This window comes from Drosophila grimshawi, unplaced genomic scaffold, assembly GCF_018153295.1.
Source record: "Drosophila grimshawi isolate 15287-2541.00 unplaced genomic scaffold, ASM1815329v1 contig_44, whole genome shotgun sequence".
Lineage (NCBI taxonomy): Eukaryota > Metazoa > Arthropoda > Insecta > Diptera > Drosophilidae > Drosophila > Drosophila grimshawi.
Window position 1 is genome coordinate 6,460,383 of NW_025063240.1, and position 21,065 is coordinate 6,481,447.

Genomic DNA, 21,065 nt, shown 5'->3' on the forward strand with positions numbered 1-21,065 from the left:
CATCAATTTTAGTTGGGGACTTAATGTCCTTCAGGTCCGTTAGTGGCTTAAGAATATCGTCAGATTTCTGAAGAGATTTATCTTCAATTGAGAGAAGAGAGCCATGCGAGGGAACGGGCTGAGGGTGAGACTTGTCATGTGGCTTTGCAGTTTCGAATTCTTCATCACTCTCGTCGTCAGAGTAACCTTTTGGAACTGATTTAGCTAAATCGGTTGGCGATTTTGGTTTCTCAATAGATTTAATGGAATCTGTGGGCAGTTTGACTTCTTCCTTGATCTGTACACTAACAGAATCGTGAGATTCACTAACTGAAGTAATCTTGCTAGTAGTCGTAGAAAGAGGAACTAATGGTGTGGCGGAAGGAAGGGTCTTGTCTTGAGGCTTATCAAATCCAATCTCATCATCACTTTCATCATCAGAGTATTCTTTAGGAGTTTTCTTTGTTGCATCAGTTGGGGACTTGGGTTTCTCGTCAATTTTAGTTGGGGACTTAATGTCCTTCAGGTCCGTTAGTGGCTTAAGAATATCGTCAGATTTCGGAAGAGATTTATCTCCAATTGGGAGAAAAGAGCAGGTTAAGGGAACGGGCTGAGGGTGAGGCATGTCACTGGTATCTGTTTTAACTACATCTGTTGGTGATTTTGGTTTCTCAATAGATTTAATGGGATCTGTGGGCAGTTTGACTTCTTCCTTGATCTGTAAACTAACGGAATCATGAGACTCACTCACTGAAGTAATCTTGCTAGTAGTCGTAGAAAGAGGAACTAATGGTGTGGCGGAAGGAAGGGTCTTGTCTTGAGGCTTATCAAATCCAATCTCATCATCACTTTCATCATCAGAGTATTCTTTAGGAGTTTTCTTTGTTGCATCAGTTGGGGACTTGGGTTTCTCATCAAATTTAGTTGGGAACTTAATGTCCTTCAGGTCCGTTAGTGGCTTAAGAATATCGTCAGATTTCTGAAGAGATTTATCTTCAATTGAGAGAAGAGAGCCATGCGAGGGAACGGGCTGAGGGTGAGACTTGTCACTGGCATCTATTTTAACTACATCTGTTGGTGATTTTGGTTTCTCAATAGATTTAATGGGATCTGTGGGCAGTTTGACTTCTTCCTTGATCAGTAAACTAACGGAATCATGAGACTCACTCACTGAAGTAATCTTGCTAGTAGTCGTAGAAAGAGGAACTAATGGTGTGGCGGAAGGAAGGGTCTTGTCTTGAGGCTTATCAAATCCAATCTCATCATCACTTTCATCATCAGAGTATTCTTTAGGAGTTTTCTTTGTTGCATCAGTTGGGGACTTGGGTTTCTCATCAATTTTAGTTCGGGACTTAATGTCCTTGAGGTCCGTTAATGGCTTAAGAATATCGTCAGATTTCTGAAGAGATTTATCTTCAATTGAGAGAAGAGAGCCGGTTGAGGGAACGGGCTGAGGGTGAGGCATGTCACTGACATCTGTTTTAACTACATCTGTTGGTGATTTTGGTTTCTCAATAGATTTAATGGGATCTGTGGGCAGTTTGATTTCTTCCTTGATCTGTAAACTAACAGAATCGTGAGATTCACTCACTGAAGTAATCTTGCTAGTAGTCGTAGAAAGAAGAACTAATGGTGTGGTGGAAGGAAGGGTCTTGTCTTGAGGCTTATCAAATCCAATCTCATCATCACTTTCATCATCAGAGTATTCTTTAGGAGTTTTCTTTGTTGCATCAGTTGGGGACTTGGGTTTCTCATCAAATTTAGTTGGGAACTTAATGTCCTTCAGGTCCGTTAGTGGCTTAAGAATATCGTCAGATTTCTGAAGAGATTTATCTTCAATTGAGAGAAGAGAGCCATGCGAGGGAACGGGCTGAGGGTGAGACTTGTCACTGACATCTGTTTTAACTACATCTGTTGGTGATTTTGGTTTCTCAATAGATTTAATGGGATCTGTGGGCAGTTTGACTTCTTCCTTGATCAGTAAACTAACGGAATCATGAGACTCACTCACTGAAGTAATCTTGCTAGTAGTCGTAGAAAGAGGAACTAATGGTGTGGCGGAAGGAAGGGTCTTGTCTTGAGGCTTATCAAATCCAATCTCATCATCACTTTCATCATCAGAGTATTCTTTAGGAGTTTTCTTTGTTGCATCAGTTGGGGACTTGGGTTTCTCATCAATTTTAGTTCGGGACTTAATGTCCTTGAGGTCCGTTAGTGGCTTAAGAATATTGTCAGATTTCGGAAGAGATTTATCTCCAATTGGGAGAAGAGAGCCGGTTGAGGGAACGGGCTGAGGGTGAGGCATGTCACTGGCATCTATTTTAACTACATCTGTTGGTGATTTTGGTTTCTCAATAGATTTAATGGGATCTGTGGGCAGTTTGACTTCTTCCTTGATCAGTAAACTAACGGAATCATGAGACTCACTCACTGAAGTAATCTTGCTAGTAGTCGTAGAAAGAGGAACTAATGGTGTGGCGGAAGGAAGGGTCTTGTCTTGAGGCTTATCAAATCCAATCTCATCATCACTTTCATCATCAGAGTATTCTTTAGGAGTTTTCTTTGTTGCATCAGTTGGGGACTTGGGTTTCTCATCAATTTTAGTTGGGAACTTAATGTCCTTCAGGTCCGTTAGTGGCTTAAGAATATCGTCAGATTTCGGAAGAGATTTATCTCCAATTGGGAGAAGAGAGCCGGTTGAGGGAACGGGTTGAGGGTGAGGCATGTCACTGACATCTGTTGGTGATTTTGGTTTCTCAATAGATTTAATGGGATCTGTGGGCAGTTTGATTTCTTCCTTGATCTGTAAACTAACGGAACCATGAGACTCACTCACTGAAGTACTCTTGCTAGTAGTCGTAGAAAGAGGAACTAGTGGTGTGGTGGAAGGAAGGGTCTTGTCTTGAGGCTTATTAAATCCAATCTCATCATCACTTTCATCATCAGAGTATTCTTTAGGAGTTTTCTTTGTTGCATCAGTTGGGGACTTGGGTTTCTCGTCAATTTTAGTTGGGGACTTAATGTCCTTCAGGTCCGTTAGTGGCTTAAGAATATCGTCAGATTTCGGAAGAGATTTATCTCCAATTGGGAGAAGAGAGCCGGTTAAGGGAACGGGCTGAGGGTGAGGCATGTCACTGGTATCTGTTTTAACTACATCTGTTGGTGATTTTGGTTTCTCAATAGATTTAATGGGATCTGTGGGCAGTTTGACTTCTTCCTTGATCTGTAAACTAACGGAATCATGAGACTCACTCACTGAAGTAATCTTGCTAGTAGTCGTAGAAAGAGGAACTAATGGTGTGGCGGAAGGAAGGGTCTTGTCTTGAGGCTTATCAAATCCAATCTCATCATCACTTTCATCATCAGAGTATTCTTTAGGAGTTTTCTTTGTTGCATCAGTTGGGGACTTGGGTTTCTCATCAAATTTAGTTGGGAACTTAATGTCCTTCAGGTCCGTTAGTGGCTTAAGAATATCGTCAGATTTCTGAAGAGATTTATCTCCAATTGGGAGAAGAGAGCCGGTTGAGGGAACGGGCTGAGGGTGAGGCATGTCACTGGCATCTATTTTAACTACATCTGTTGGTGATTTTGGTTTCTCAATAGATTTAATGGGATCTGTGGGCAGTTTGATTTCTTCCTTGATCTGTAAACTAACGGAATCATGAGACTCACTCACTGAAGTAATCTTGCTAGTAGTCGTAGAAAGAGGAACTAATGGTGTGGCGGAAGGAAGGGTCTTGTCTTGAGGCTTATCAAATCCAATCTCATCATCACTTTCATCATCAGAGTATTCTTTAAGAGTTTTCTTTGTTGCATCAGTTGGGGACTTGGGTTTCTCATCAATTTTAGTTGGGGACTTAATGTCCTTCAGGTCCGTTAGTGGCTTAAGAATATCGTCAGATTTCTGAAGAGATTTATCTCCAATTGGGAGAAGAGAGCCGGTTGAGGGAACGGGTTGAGGGTGAGGCATGTCACTGACATCTGTTGGTGATTTTGGTTTCTCAATAGATTTAATGGGATCTGTGGGCAGTTTGACTTCTTCCTTGATCTGTACACTAACGGAATCGTGAGATTCACTCACTGAAGTAATCTTCCTAGTAGTCGTAGAAAGAGGAACTAATGGTGTGATGGAAGGAAGGGTCTTGTCTTGAGGCTTATCAAATCCAATCTCATCATCACTTTCATCATCAGAGTATTCTTTAAGAGTTTTCTTTGTTGCATCAGTTGGGGACTTGGGTTTCTCATCAATTTTAGTTGGGGACTTAATGTCCTTCAGGTCCGTTAGTGGCTTAAGAATATCGTCAGATTTCTGAAGAGATTTATCTCCAATTGGGAGAAGAGAGCCGGTTGAGGGAACGGGCTGAGGGTGAGGCATGTCACTGACATCTGTTTTAACTACATCTGTTGGTGATTTTGGTTTCTCAATAGATTTAATGGGATCTGTGGGCAGTTTGACTTCTTCCTTGATCTGTAAACTAACGGAATCATGAGACTCACTCACTGAAGTAATCTTGCTAGTAGTCGTAGAAAGAGGAACTAATGGTGTGGCGGAAGGAAGGGTCTTGTCTTGAGGCTTATCAAATCCAATCTCATCATCACTTTCATCATCAGAGTATTCTTTAGGAGTTTTCTTTGTTGCATCAGTTGGGGACTTGGGTTTCTCATCAATTTTAGTTGGGGACTTAATGTCCTTGAGGTCCGTTAATGGCTTAAGAATATCGTCAGATTTCTGAAGAGATTTATCTTCAATTGAGAGAAGAGAGCCATGCGAGGGAACGGGCTGAGGGTGAGGCATGTCACTGACATCTGTTTTAACTACATCTGTTGGTGATTTTGGTTTCTCAATAGATTTAATGGGATCTGTGGGCAGTTTGATTTCTTCCTTGATCTGTAAACTAACAGAATCGTGAGATTCACTCACTGAAGTAATCTTGCTAGTAGTCGTAGAAAGAAGAACTAATGGTGTGGTGGAAGGAAGGGTCTTGTCTTGAGGCTTATTAAATCCAATCTCATCATCACTTTCATCATCAGAGTATTCTTTAGGAGTTTTCTTTGTTGCATCAGTTGGGGACTTGGGTTTCTCGTCAAATTTAGTTGGGAACTTAATGTCCTTCAGGTCCGTTAGTGGCTTAAGAATATCGTCAGATTTCTGAAGAGATTTATCTTCAATTGAGAGAAGAGAGCCATGCGAGGGAACGGGCTGAGGGTGAGACTTGTCATGTGGCTTTGCAGTTTCGAATTCTTCATCACTCTCGTCGTCAGAGTAATCTTTTGGAACTGATTTAGCTAAATCGGTTGGCGATTTTGGTTTCTCAATAGATTTAATGGAATCTGTGGGCAGTTTGACTTCTTCCTTGATCTGTACACTAACAGAATCGTGAGATTCACTAACTGAAGTAATCTTGCTAGTAGTCGTAGAAAGAGGAACTAATGGTGTGGCGGAAGGAAGGGTCTTGTCTTGAGGCTTATCAAATCCAATCTCATCATCACTTTCATCATCAGAGTATTCTTTAGGAGTTTTCTTTGTTGCATCAGTTGGGGACTTGGGTTTCTCATCAATTTTAGTTGGGGACTTAATGTCCTTCAGGTCCGTTAGTGGCTTAAGAATATCGTCAGATTTCGGAAGAGATTTATCTCCAATTGGGAGAAGAGAGCCGGTTGAGGGAACGGGTTGAGGGTGAGGCATGTCACTGACATCTGTTGGTGATTTTGGTTTCTCAATAGATTTAATGGGATCTGTGGGCAGTTTGACTTCTTCCTTGATCTGTAAACTAACGGAATCATGAGACTCACTCACTGAAGTACTCTTGCTAGTAGTCGTAGAAAGAGGAACTAATGGTGTGGTGGAAGGAAGGGTCTTGTCTTGAGGCTTATCAAATCCAATCTCATCATCACTTTCATCATCAGAGTATTCTTTAGGAGTTTTCTTTGTTGCATCAGTTGGGGACTTGGGTTTCTCATCAATTTTAGTTGGGGACTTAATGTCCTTCAGGTCCGTTAGTGGCTTAAGAATATCGTCAGATTTCTGAAGAGATTTATCTCCAATTGGGAGAAGAGAGCCGGTCGAGGGAACGGGCTGAGGGTGATGCTTGTCATGTGGCTTAGCAGTTTCGAATTCTTCATCACTCTCATCGTCAGAGTAATCTTTTGGAACTGATTTAGCTAAATCGGTTGGCGATTTTGGTTTCTCTTCCTTGATCTGTACACTAACAGAATCGTGAGATTCACTCACTGAAGTAATCTTGCTAGTAGTCGTAGAAAGAGGAACTAATGGTGTGGCGGAAGGAAGGGTCTTGTCTTGAGGCTTATCAAATCCAATCTCATCATCACTTTCATCATCAGAGTATTCTTTAGGAGTTTTCTTTGTTGCATCAGTTGGGGACTTGGGTTTCTCATCAATTTTAGTTGGGGACTTAATGTCCTTCAGGTCCGTTAGTGGCTTAAGAATATCGTCAGATTTCTGAAGAGATTTATCTCCAATTGGGAGAAGAGAGCCGGTCGAGGGAACGGGCTGAGGGTGAGGCTTGTCATGTGGCTTAGCAGTTTCGAATTCTTCATCACTCTCATCGTCAGAGTAATCTTTTGGAACTGATTTAGCTAAATCGGTTGGCGATTTTGGTATCTCTTCCTTGATCTGTACACTAACAGAATCGTGAGATTCACTCACTGAAGTAATCTTGCTAGTAGTCGTAGAAAGAGGAACTAATGGTGTGGTGGAAGGAAGGGTCTTGTCTTGAGGCTTATCAAATCCAATCTCATCATCACTTTCATCATCAGAGTATTCTTTAGGAGTTTTCTTTGTTGCATCAGTTGGGGACTTGGGTTTCTCATCAATTTTAGTTGGGGACTTAATGTCCTTCAGGTCCGTTAGTGGCTTAAGAATATCGTCAGATTTCGGAAGAGATTTATCTCCAATTGGGAGAAGAGAGCCGGTTGAGGGAACGGGCTGAGGGTGATGCATGTCACTAGTATCTGTTTTAACTACATCTGTTGGTGATTTTGGTTTCTCTATAGATTTAACGGGGTCTGTGGGTAGTTTGACTTCTTCCTTGATCTGTACACTAACAGAATCATGAGACTCACTCACTGAAGTAATCTTGCTAGTAGTCGTAGAAAGAGGAACTAATGGTGTGGCGGAAGGAAGGGTCTTGTCTTGAGGCTTATCAAATCCAATCTCATCATCACTTTCATCATCAGAGTATTCTTTAGGAGTTTTCTTTGTTGCATCAATTGGGGACTTGGGTTTCTCATCAATTTTAGTTGGGGACTTAATGTCCTTCAGGTCCGTTAGTGGCTTAAGAATATCGTCAGATTTCGGAAGAGATTTATCTCCAATTGGGAGAAGAGAGCCGGTTGAGGGAACGGGCTGAGGGTGAGGCATGTCACTGGTATCTGTTTTAACTACATCTGTTGGTGATTTTGGTTTCTCAATAGATTTAATGGGATCTGTGGGCAGTTTGACTTCTTCCTTGATCTGTAAACTAACGGAATCATGAGACTCACTCACTGAAGTAATCTTGCTAGTAGTCGTAGAAAGAGGAACTAATGGTGTGGCGGAAGGAAGGGTCTTGTCTTGAGGCTTATCAAATCCAATCTCATCATCACTTTCATCATCAGAGTATTCTTTAGGAGTTTTCTTTGTTGCATCAATTGGGGACTTGGGTTTCTCATCAATTTTAGTTGGGAACTTAATGTCCTTCAGGTCCGTTAGTGGCTTAAGAATATCGTCAGATTTCGGAAGAGATTTATCTCCAATTGGGAGAAGAGAGCCGGTTAAGGGAACTGGCTGAGGGTGAGGCTTGTCATGTGGCTTAGCAGTTTCGAATTCTTCATCACTCTCATCGTCAGAGTAATATTTTGGAACTGATTTAGCTAAATCGGTTGGCGATTTTGGTTTCTCAAGAGATTTAATGGGATCTGTGGGCAGTTTGACTTCTTCCTTGATCTGTACACTAACAGAATCGTGAGATTCACTCACTGAAGTAATCTTGCTAGTGGTCGTAGAAAGAGGAACTAATGGTGTGGCGGAAGGAAGGATCTTGTCTTGAGGCTTATCAAATCCAATCTTTTCAACACTTTCGTCATCGGAATATTCCTTAGGAGTTTCCCTTGATGGATCAATTGGGGACTTGGGTTTCTCATCATTTTTAGTTGGGGTCTTAATGTCCTTCAGGTCCGTTAGTGGCTTGAGAGTATCGTCAGATTTCGAAAGAGATTTATCTCCAATTGGGAGAAGAGAGCCCATTGAGGGAACGGGCTGAAGGTGAGGCATGTCACTGGTATCTCTTTTAACTACATCTGTTGGTAATTTAGGTTTCTCAATAGATTTAATGGGATCTGTGGGCAGTTTGACTTCTTCCTTGATCTGTACACTAACAAAATCGTGAGACTCACTCACTGAAGTAATCTTGCTAGTAGTCGTAGAAAGAGGAACTAATGGTGTGGCGGAAGGAAGGATCTTGTCTTGAGGCTTATCAAATCCAATCTTTTCAACACTTTCGTCATCAGAATATTCTTTAGGAGTTTTCCTTGATGCATCAATTGGGGACTTGGGTTTCTCATCAATTTTAGTTGGGGACTTAATGTCCTTCAGGTCCGTTAGTGGCTTAAGAATATCGTCAGATTTCGGAAGAGATTTATTTCCAATTGGGAGAACAGAGCCTGCTGAGGGAATGAGCTGGCGATGAGGTATGTCTCTGGTATCTGTTTTAACTACATCTGTTGGTGACTTTGGTTTCTCAATAGATTTAATGGAATGTGTGGCCAGGTTGATTTCTTGTTTGATCTGTAAACTAACAGACTTGTGAGATTCACTCACAGAAGTAATTTTAGTAGTAGTCATAGAAAGAGGAACTAAAGGTGTGATAGAAGGAAGGGTCTTGTATTGAGGCTTATCAAATCCAATATCTTTATCAGTTTCGCCAGCTGAATATTCCTTCGGAGTTTTCTGTGCTGAGTCAATTGGGGACTTGAGTACTCCATCTAATGTAGTTGTCGATCTTTTGCTTTTTAGGTCAGTTAGTGTTTGTTCGCCAGCTTTCTGCAGATTCTTTTCTTCATCTGGGAGTAAAGGATACCCCAATAAAATCGACTGAGTGAGGGTCTTATCTGCTAGGTGGTGTGTTGAGCATATTTTGGTTTTCTGTTTATCGTCTTTGTTGTTCAAGTTTGTTGGAAACTTGCCTCTTTCTGTCTTACTTTTAGCGAAGGATTCGCTATCTTCGCTGACGCTCACATAATTTGTCTGATCGAGAGTTTTGGGCTGATCTTTTTCAATTTTTGTAAATTGTTTCATTCTTTGAAGTTTATCATTGTGATCGATCTCCTCATCACTCTCACTTTCATTGTCTGTTTTTCTATTGTCAGATGGGAATATATTCGGCGCTACTGTATGAGAAATTTCCGAGGTCACTAAATCAAGCCTTTTCCGGATATTAAGCTCGTCTATTTCTTTATTTTCATGAGTTGGAAACTTTTCCAATACCCCTTTTTCTATTATTGCGACATCTGTCTGAGAAAACGGACGGCTATCATCTGTAATAAGTTTGCTCAGTTTTCTCTCGTATTTTGTTGCAACATCTATAAATTCTTTTGTGTCTTCAATATCAGTTTTTGAAATTGAATGCAACTGCACAGCCGCATGCGACATTTTTGGGAAAGCTACTTCCTTAGTGGCTTTAGTTAATTCTATTGGAAATTCTTGCTTATCACATACCTTTGACAAATTATAATAGCTTTCTGGTGCTTTGTCCTGAGATGCACTATTTGTCACCAATTCCTTAATACTTTCGGATATATCGTATTTAGTTCTTTCGTCTAATAAAAATTTAGCTGTTAATGATTTAATATCGTTCGGTTCTAATTTACTTTCACTATCTGTTTGTTTAATACAAATCTTTGATGTATCAAAAACTTTACGCTTTGAGCATTTCTTTTCACAGACAGCTTCTAGGTTTTCAGTACTTGTGCTCGTTTTACCCGTTTCTGAAACAGGCGAAACTATTTTCTGCTCTAAAATTCGGCTTGTACCTAAATTTTCCAAAATTAAGTCAGTTTCATTTAAAATCTGTTGCTCTATTGATGATACATCAATTTGGCGATCTACAGTTTCACGTTTACGTGGACTAAATGGTGTAGCTTCTAAGCTCCCTGAGGGATATCTACGTTCAATATCTTGTACAACTGCTTTTACCTTTGGCAATGTCTCTAATTCTCCGTCCTTATATACTAAGTCTTTGTGCTCATCAATACTTGCTGTTAAAATGTTGCCAGGTACCTGTTTTACTTGCTTATCTAAACCTACCACCTTCTCTCCTAAAGTCTTTTGCGTTTCACTTAAGTCTTCTGCAACCTCAAAGGCCTTGCGCTTCTTACAAACTTTCTCGCAAACCTCCTCCTCAATTTGCGCCAAGCCAATTGCTCCATGCTCCATTGCCTGAAGGGGAGATAATTTGACAATCTGCGTAGGTGGGTCACATTTGGTTAATTCCAAGAATGCGATATCTGCAGTCGTAAGAATTTGGTTCTCTACCTCAACGATATTTGGCTCGTTTTTGCCGTGGTCTGCTGCTCGCTTTTTCACTGGAAATGGAATAGCCGCAACCTCTGTACCACTGATCTTATCTTCAATGCTCTGTACAACCTCCTTCACCACGGGCACATTACCGCCGATATACTTTGGTGGCACACTCTGCTGTGTAGTATTGGAAGACTCCAAGGACTCGGTACTGCCACTGCTCTCCAAACGCAATATCTTGCGCCTAACATCACCGCAGCCCATAATCTGCTCTAGATACTCCCTATCACCAGCATCGCGCTGGACATCATCTAGCTCCGTTTGCTGTAGATGATCCTTCTGTTGCTCAGCTGCCATTGCAATTAGATCTATTTTGGTGCGTTCTACTTGCGTATTCAAAGTCGTTGTTGTGGTCGTTGTTGTCTTCGCAGTTGGACTACTTGTACTCATTTCTGTAAATGAGGTAGTGTCTTGTGAGTATGGTTTCGGGATATTGGGGGGAGCTGCCATTCTGTGTAGCAGCTTATCAGTTTCATCTGTACTTGTAAATGTATCGGATTTTACATTATGAACACTGAAGTGCTCTGTTTGAGGCGTTCCAGGTTGGCGAAATTTGTTTTTATTAGGAAGTAGAAACAAGGCAACAATTTAGACAGATTACACCTATATATTACAAAACAAACCAGACTTATATGTGGGGTTAGTTTATATACATAGTGCAATTATTGATCAGCAATCAGGGCTCGCCTCGCATGACTACAAGCTTTACGTCAATAACGCAGCAGCAGGCACAAACATGCAAATTGTTGTACGGTATACGATTTATGTAAGACAATGCGCTTGTTAAGTTAGTTGAAAAGCAAAAACATAAAAAAGTCTGGATAGACAGATGACAGATGCCAGATGCATTTGCCTAGCACTCATATCGTATAGTATATAGTATGCTATATATGACGTCGTGGATTCCGTGCCCATTTCTGCTGTTGCACCATTCAAATACATTTTTTAAATTTTCATTACGTTTGCATATTTTTACAGGAGTATTTAAGCAATATATGTTTAGATTTTTAATTGATTATTTGAAACCAACTTAAAATACAAAATTAGCAAGTACTGCAAGAATATATATTTATTAACCACGACATCATATGTCACATACGGTAATGCGATATGCTCACAAAATAATACACAATACGATACTTGATTGTTCGAGTCTTATCCATGTGCATTGTATAGATATTGTAAGAGTATGTCTGCCAACTAGCTATCACATTTACAAATACATATTAAGTATTTAGCCAATTAGATAAGGAAGCGCGTTAGGGGTGCATAGAAATCAAATGTTCATTAAGGTGTTCTTGTTGTAGTTATTGTTGCTGGTTGCAGGAAGCTGCAAATGCAAATAATCTATAAACTACACGAGTACGATTTATATTTATGCATGGTTACGTGGACGCTACTGTGATTTTTAATGTATTTTTTTTTTTTTTTTTGTTTAACTAAACATTGAGTTACATAATTCGTAGTTTAGATGAGAGTACATATGCTTTTTCGTTAAGGACTCACAAAAATTACGAAAAGCAACAGAATATAATTATTTGCACAAATCAAATAAAACCAAAAATATTGAAAACTCAAAGCCATGGTGGTTTACTGATATCGATAATTGGAATTGAAGTGCTGAATGCGTCATATTGGGATCGAAATGCATGAGATCACAATGGAATTGAAATATTGTGTGTCACTCAACACATTAAGGATCGCAATACATATATATGTATATATATATATATATTTATATATATAGATAAATATATTACTCGAATTTGAATTTGCAAAATCGTATGCCAAAAGTGTTTATCTTAATGAAAAAAATCGTATAGTATATATTCTATGTACATTATAATATTCGAATGTACATACACTTAATATTGGCTTATTTTTATAATCGTACTTGTATTTAACTAATTTTAAAGTTATACAAATTGTATCAATTATTGTAGCTTGCAGTAGTTGATAAAAACGTAAACTGAATTGCTTAAATAATTGTTAAAATTGCAAACGTAATTGTCGTTTTACGATAGATATAAACAATTATGTTATATAGGTTTATAGTTTGAGAGGAATAATTATAGAGAGACCTATCAGCGATACCCATCATAAGTGCTGAATTATTTTCTAATAATTGACCATTACACGGCAACTTTTCAAATTGTTTGCACAAAATTTGCTTTCAGAACTTACCAATTACAATACTTAAAATTACTTTAGTGTTTGTATTTTTTTTTTTACGGTTAGTGTAGTTTTATTTTAATTAATTTTTGGAATGTTTCGTTTTTTTTTTTTTTGTTATACTTTATGCATTGAATGAACCACAAATAACAAGTCAACGCTACAATAGTCGGTTACTAGATTTTTAATATTTGTATATTCAATTCAAACAAACGCACAAGAAACACAAACAAATGAATCATAAATATGCGTCTATTGGCCAGAAGACAGTGTGTTTACAGGAAAATTAGCTTCACTCCGTATTACCGTCGCGCGTACTTGGTAAACACAAATGTCAAACTAAATCAGCACCGAATGTGCGCCTGCTGCTATGCTACGAGAAATGTACGAAATTAAATTAAATTAAGTATACGCCAGCGCGTACGCTTTTCTCAGTTGCTTTGACGCCACTGCGGAATGACATAAGTGTGCTACATTTTTCACCTCTAGCTGATGCAAATAATAATTATCAATTATATCTATGACTCGAACTAGGTAAATATAGTAATATTAGATTGATACAATATATTCTCATACTATATATATAAAGATTTGCTGATAATTGTATTGAGGCACAGACTGTAAGACCATGCTTTTTAGTGGTTAACACCAAGAATGCAATCGTTTTATCGATTCGGACTGACCCGAAGAGGGCTCATAGTGTTGACATTGATACTTTTGAATGTTACACCCACAACGGCGCCAGACACAACAAAAAAATACTATTTGCGATTTTCTCTCTGGTTGCTTTCCTCATTTCCTCGACCTTTAGCTTTAAGCACCTGCAGGTAATTGGATTAACTAGCAAAATGTTCGTACAGTACTGCGTTACAACGGTATCACGGCATTTTCCTTGTAAAATATTATCACCACCTGCTGGCCATTAACTCAATGAGCTATATTCTTAAATTGCGTATTATGGTTATTTCACTTACAGACTTTTTTGATTAAGATACACACACTAGCAGTTATTTACATATTAGTTAACAATGTACTACATTGTCGTTTCCATTGAATCGTTTTTAATGAATGGTTGTTTGCATACAAAAAGCCTTTGGATTTTTAAATTAAACAAAATGAGTTCAAAACAACAATAAGGAGAACACAAAAAAACAATTAAATACTTGTACTAGTACATAAGTTGGTTAAAAGCAAAGGAAAACACTACATATTGTGACTAGAAAATCATATGGGAAAACAAGAATGGGGTGTTACGAGTTTATTATCTTTCTTTTTTTCTTTGTATCAAAAAGGCAAACACAAAAAGTTGATAAGTCAATTTACATAACAAATACGCTTATTGCATAGTAAAGGCAACAACTCATTTTGAAAAACTGAACTTACCAACTGTCGAAATGGCAGCAACGCGCTCAAACGTCGACTCTGTGGTTGAATGCAATGTCGTTACAGTGTCGGCAAGATAATCTATCAACAATAATTCTTCTTCACTCTGAACTTAATAATCAACCATGGTATTATTCTCTTACCATGCTCTAGGCTGCCAATGTTGCTCTGCTCATTCTGCTTCTCAGTTTTTGCATCACTTGGTGTGGGTGGTGGAGTTTGGGAGTGTGGAATGTCACTCGCTGTGGATTGAAAACAAATTATGGCTTAGACATTTTAGACATATATTTGAGTAAAATCGATTTAACCCACCGATTTGTATGAGTTCATCAGTCATTTCAATTAAACCCTCGCTCATCTTTTTGGTAATCGTGTCACCCACATATTTGCAGAATTCGGCATCGGTAAGCGATTTGCGTGGCTCAATGGGCAGTGGTGGACAGAGACCCTCATCGATGATGATATCGGTCACTGGCACAGTGGATCGCTTGCCAAAAGTATCGCTTTCGAATTCGCTGATCTTCTTAGCTGAGATGGGCAGCTGAGTTTCTTGCTCCATGGCAAGGAAATCAGCAGTCAATTTGCGTGTGGTAAATGGTGAAACTTCACCAATGGGTGCCGCGGACTCAATGCCATCTCCAATGGTGGCGATTTTTGCCTCTGGCTCCAGTATTGTTGCTTTTGGCGCCATGTAAGTGGTAGTTTCAATCTTACCGATAACGGTAGGCTCTACGGTAGCTAGTTTTGGCTGCAGGATTTCTGGCAATATGGTCGATTCAACGCGTGCTGTTGCGGCAAGTAATTCATTAATTACGCTCTTTTGCGGCTGAGACGGCAGCTGAGTTTGTTGTTCCATATTAAGGAAGTCAAATGTCAGCTGACGTTCATTGAAGGATTCCTCTTTCGGCTGTGTTGTCTTCTCAGCTGTTTTTGAGATTTCCTCGACTTGTGTCTTTCTGGTTTCCACTACTGGTATTTTGCTAGGCGGTGCTGGCTTCACAGAGATCTCAGATTCCGGCTCGGAAGCTATTGATGTCTGACTAGAGAGGAGCATCTTCTCAGGAGCAGTGGGTAGGCTTGGCAATTGAGTTTGCTGTTCCATGTTGAGAAAATCATGAGTATGCTTGCGAGCATCAAGAACAATTTTCTCTTCAATCTTGTGGAATGTGTCGACAACCTCGGCCACCTTCTCGGCCACTTTATCTTCCTTGCTGGCGGACATTAAGGTTGGCGCTGGCTTCGCAGAGATTACGGATTCCAGCTCGGTAGTTGTGGATGTTTGACTAGAGAGGAGCATCTTCTCAGGAGCAGTGGGTAGACTGGGCAGTTGAGTTTGCTGTTCCATGCTGAGAAAATCATGAGTATGCTTGCGAGCATCAAGAACAATTTTCTCCTCAATCTTGTGGAGTGTGTCGACAACCTCGGCAACCTTCTCTGCCACTTTATCTTCCTTGCTGGCGGACATTAAGGTTGGCGCTGGCTTCACAGAGATCACGGATTCCGGCTCGGAAGTTGTGGATGTCTGGCTGGACAACTTCTCAGGAGCAGTGGGTAGGCTGGGCAGTTGAGTTTGCTGTTCCATGCTGAGAAAATCATGAGTATGCTTGCGAGCATCAAGAACAATTTTCTCCTCAATCTTGTGGAGTGTGTCGACAACCTCGGCAACCTTCTCTGCCACTTTATCTTCCTTGCTGGCGGACATTAAGGTTGGCGCTGGCTTCACAGAGATCACGGATTCCGGCTCGGAAGTTGTGGATGTTTGACTAGAGAGGAGCATCTTCTCAGGAGCAGTGGGTAGACTGGGCAGTTGAGTTTGCTGTTCCATGCTGAGAAAATCATGAGTATGCTTGCGAGCATCAAGAACAATTTTCTCCTCAATCTTGTGGAGTGTGTCGACAACCTCGGCAACCTTCTCTGCCACTTTATCTTCCTTGCTGGGCGATAATTTGGGCATTTCTTGCTGAATCGTAATCAAAGATTCTTCAACTTTACCACCGAACTCTCCCAATTTGCTAGCTATTTCTGCAGGCTTGTCAGTTTTGGTTACTTTGTCCTCGATTTTATGGAAAGTTTCAATAAGTTCGGTGACTTTTTCAGTCAAAGTTTCGGCCTTGGCTGCAATTTCCGGTTGTTGTTTGGGTAGTTCGCTGCCCATTCCAGAAGTCATAATGGTAGTGGTAGATGATACAATGTCGTCAAAGACTTTCGTCTCTCTTTCGACTAACTTTTCCACGGATTTCCTGGGTTCTACTTTAGGTATTTTGCTTGCAGCTGGAGTTGTTTTGGGCTCAGCAACTGGGGCTGCTTTTGGCTCGGCTATGAGCTGGGACACCAATTGATTCTTCTGCTCTGCTTGCAGGAAATCTTGAGTTAGCTTTCGTGCATCTACTTCAGGAATCTTGGCGGCCTCACCAGTCTTCACTGGAATCTTGGACAGAGGCTTGTCCTGCTTAGCTTCCACTGGCTTGTCGAACTCAGTTTCCGCTGTGGCACGTGGAGCCGCTGTTGGTTTGATCTGTTCCTCACTGGGTTTTCTTGCCAGTTTGATTTGTTCCTCACTGGGTTTCCTTGCCAATTTGATCAGTTCCTCACTTGGTTTCCTTACAAGTTTCGGTATATGTGTCTTTGGCTCGCCACCATGGAAATCGTATTTAACCTTCTTGGCCTCGAAATCAGCAATTTTTTCATCAATTTTTGTGCTTTCGACAATTTGCACAGTCTTTGTTATCTGTTCCGTGGGCATTGACTGGACATCCTGCAGATGCTTTATGGTCTCGCTGATCTTCGTTGTTTCAGTGGCAATCTCACTGGATAACACTGTGCTCTTCTCCTTGATCTCCTGTTTGCCCGTCTCGAAGGAACTTATGATATTTTCCACCTTCTTACTGGCAGTGTCGGTTACCTCACTGATAACCTGTTCGACTTCCCTAATTGCTTCCTGGGGCATCGTTGCCACTGGACTGGTCTTCTCCTTGATCTCCTCCACGAACTTCTCATGAATTGTTACAGTTGTCTCGACAGCTGGGAGCTGGCTTCGTTTCTCGAATTCCAAGAAGTCTTCGGTCATATCTCGTGCTTCCTGACGAGTTATGGTAACCACTCGGCCACTGCTGGTGGTCGCCAGGTCCTTCTTTTCTGTCTTCTCAGCGGTGCTGATATCCTGCACAATCTTATCAATTTTGTCCGGCGAGGGCAAATCTTCCTCCTCAGAGCTGCGACCGGACGTTTTCAGCTTATGTGTTAACTCCCTATCGAACTCGGTCTTGCTCACTTCGGTCGAGTCCATTTTGCCCATCTTCATCTTGATGACCTGCTCGGGCACGGTGGCTGTTTTGATGATGACATTATCTGCGGGTAGCTGCATCATGATTTCGGATTCATGATGTGCCTTCTTGTCCTCAATCAAACTCTTGCGCTTGATTTCAGTTATCTCTTTTGTGATCTCTTTCTTTTGGGTTGAGGCCGGTATGGAGCGTTCCACCGAAAGACGTTTAACTATTTTTTCCCGGCGTTCGGCAACGGTTCGTTTAGCAGGTTCCTCATCGGACTCCGACTCTTCGACTTCCTTCTCCTCGGCAGAGTATTTCACTTCTTCGCGTTCGTTAATTTGCTGGATTCGCTTGCCTACAAACAAATAAATTTTAAATTAAATAGTATTCGATATATTTTTTTTAACTTACTTTCTCTGCGAACCAACTCCTCTACGGATTCTGAGTTCTTCATGAGATCGGCCTCGTCAAACTCGCGTGAATGCGATAGTCGTCCACTCTTGCACTTCTTCATAATATCGTCGCGTCCAATATTCTTTAGCGCTGTTTCCAGTGCCAGGATATCGTAGTTGGGCTTGTCTTTGTACAAACGAATCATGCTCTGCGCCTGCCGCGCAATACTGTCGGTATTGTGATTAATAATATCGTCGATCTCATCCGTCGTTATGCCTATTTCCGGTGCCAGTTGTATCCAGTCTTTGCCCAACAAATTGGACAGATCTACAATGCGTATATCACCAATATAGTGATCGTTTTGATGTTTGCTTAGGCTGAACATCGAGGTGCGATAGGCAGATGAGACGCGTTCCGAGAACGCTGTGGTCGAATCGGGTATGACCGCTTCCGGCAGTACAATATTTAGTATGCAGATAGGTTGCTGGGGTGGTTCACCCTTCGCAACTTTGGGTTCCTTCATGAACAGCGTACGACCAACGATATCCGCATGCTGATCCTTCACCCGAACCGTGAAGGGCAGGCGATTCTCACGGAAGGCTTTGAACTGCAATTGTAACTGATCGCCCGATTTGGTCACCGGCACCAGATTGCCGGCCATTTCAATGTACTGCGGCTTGCCCTCGAGCACCTCCACGTCGCGACTCTTGGCCACCTCCGTGTACAGTTCGTGTTTCTCAAGCGTCTTATCCTCGCGATCATCGGTCATGCAGAAGACACGAAGGCGTGCCTCGAACGGCTCTATTTTCTTGGCGAACACCACAAATCTGGCTATGAAGGGCACGTGAATGACCTCCCTGTAAGTGATATACTCAGTAGATTTAAGGCTAAGATATTACTACAGACAGCACTTACTTGTAGAGCTCTGTTGCCATTTTTGTTGCATCGGAAATGTTGCGGCAATCCATGAGCCAGAAGCGGGCGGAAACTGTGGTCGTAAATGAGACGCAGTCGTTGACAAATGTCAACGGTGTCGATCCGGTAACGTCCTCCCATTGGGCTCGGGATGGTCCGCCTATGGTTGGGTGATGGGAGGTAGTAAGATGTTCAATTTTTGGGCATAGATCAAGACAAAAAATACGCATAGACTAATTATTTAAAACTCTTTGAAAACTCTACTTTTGTCTCATTAGCAGATATAATTATATATGTAATTCGAAAATTGTTCAACTAATTCGAAAACGAAAACAATAACTCAACTCAAAAGTTTTTAAAGAGAGAGAGAAAGACGATCGTGTGTTAATTACAAAGCAATTGTTTGTTAAGAGAGAGTAGTATGGAAAAGTAGTAAGTTTGAATATTTATAAAAAGTATTATTGTATTTATTTAGCGTAAAAGTTATTGAAATATTAGTAAATTGGTTCTGGTTGTCTGTGTCTGTGGCATTTAGATTCATGTGATGCAGTGACTGGGTTAGGTCTAAGCCTTGTATAATGAGTGTGTTTGTGTGTGTGAGCGTGTGTGTGTGTAGTGTAGTGTTGTGTGAATATGGTAATGCCGCACTTTACTTTCAAGCAATATGTATATGTATATAGTTAATAGTAGTTAAATTTGTAGGGCTGTAGCATATACAGGGATACAAGTACAATGGAACTTGTTACGCTGACTTTGAAGCCATTTTGAAACAGCATGCTTAATATTTTCAAAATATAAAATTAGTTGTAGGCTTTTAATGGTAATTAAGTGAGCGTGTCATGTGTTTTGTTGTAAATGTGTAGAAAACGTTAAGGAAAAATAACAAACAGAACAATCAATTAAATCAAACAAAATGATAATAACAGAAACTTGAAAATAACTCAATAAACCGTCAGCTTGTTTATATACAATAAACAAAATATATTTTTTGCTTATATATTTTATAGAGCTTGCCATATCATTCATTTATGCCCTTTTAGAGTTCCTCAATAGCTTTGGCAGTGTTCTTTTTTTAACATTTGTTATTTTTTATTATTTTTTTTAGGTTTCAGAAAAGTTCTCTTTGGGTCCACAAACAGTATAAATTCGAAATTGAATTTAGATTTTGGAAAACAATTTATACATACATGAATATATTCTGCTTTACGTTGTTTTTGTAACAAATAATAAGGTAAGACACAACTCAAATCAAAACGCTCCAACAAAACTACGAATTAGCTTAAGTGCATGACATTCCAAATTAAGAATGTGAAATAAACAAACAAAGTTTTTACGAATAAGGCATGATAAATAAATCGAAATCGAAATCGAAATGAAAACTAAACAAATAAGTTTCGATTAAGTCATTTGGCTTTGAATTGAATACGATTTCATTGGCCCAAAGAGCAACTTTAGCATTATCTTATAAAATTTCATATTAAAGACCTATAAACTTTTTTTTATGAAAATGTGCAATTGATATATGTATAGTAAAACCGCGTGCAGTCAAAAATTCTTTAGTTAATTGTAGTTATTGTAAGTAGATTAGAGAGAACGCAGCAAATATGTTTGTTGGACAAGCTTAAAGTTCTTAAAAGTGAATTGGAAAGTTAGCTTACTTCAAAAAAAGAAGCTGCTTTGAGCTAGAAGCACAATATTAACTTGGCCTTGGCATAAATAATTATGCTTTGGAGTTGGGTCAGAGTAAGCCCCAAACAGAAAGTGTTCCTGAGCTTCATGTTTTGATTTTGTTGTTGGTTTTTATATTTTTTGGTAAGGACGCAGCGCAACCCGAATTTATGCAAAAAGGTTTAATAAAAAAATAGTTTAAATTAAGAAAAATAATTAAAGCAAAGAATAACAAAACTAAATCAACATTTCTTAAAGCATAGTAGATAAAAAAATATTTGCAATAGTCTTTTTTAATAGGAAATTTGTTTCAAATAAAATATGCAGAATTTTCAAATATTTTTTTCTTATTTTTATAATTTGATTGAAATTTGCTTAAATTTTCTTTTGTATTTTGATAATTGGTTCATTTTCAATAAATGACTATGGTATTATTGTTAATTATTTTGGCATAGAACGAAACAACTAAATATGAACAAATAACATTTTGTTTATATTGTAAACAGTTTCAATTTGAAACTTCATACATGTTTGTGAATTTCTGAATTTATTTTGTTTTATTTTGGACATTTTTCATTTTTTAGTTACCTTTTAGAGACCTTTTCCGAAACACACCTTCAATGGATTGAGAAAACAGAATGGAATGCGTGCACATATGCATTGACGCATTAGTACGAAATTATAGAACAATTAAATACGGTTTCAATTAA

The 21,065-nt window shown here is 39.7% G+C and overlaps 1 protein-coding gene across 4 annotated transcripts in view; it reads right to left on the reverse strand.

Annotated features, from left to right (window-relative positions):
* LOC6559006 (ankyrin-3) overlaps positions 1 to 21,065 on the reverse strand; it is a 75,025-nt gene that overhangs the window by 39,319 nt on the left and 14,641 nt on the right. For all 4 annotated transcript variants that reach the window (XM_032740328.2, XM_032740326.2, XM_032740322.2 and 1 more), the window contains exons 11-16: positions 20,944 to 20,970; positions 18,688 to 18,847; positions 17,791 to 18,629; positions 14,423 to 17,734; positions 14,254 to 14,352; positions 14,111 to 14,191 (exon numbers count right to left, since the gene is read on the reverse strand). In XM_032740328.2, coding sequence (XP_032596219.2) covers positions 14,111 to 14,191; positions 14,254 to 14,352; positions 14,423 to 17,734; positions 17,791 to 18,629; positions 18,688 to 18,847; positions 20,944 to 20,970 — 4,518 coding nt within the window. The remainder of the gene's footprint in view (positions 1 to 14,110; positions 14,192 to 14,253; positions 14,353 to 14,422; positions 17,735 to 17,790; positions 18,630 to 18,687; positions 18,848 to 20,943; positions 20,971 to 21,065) is intronic.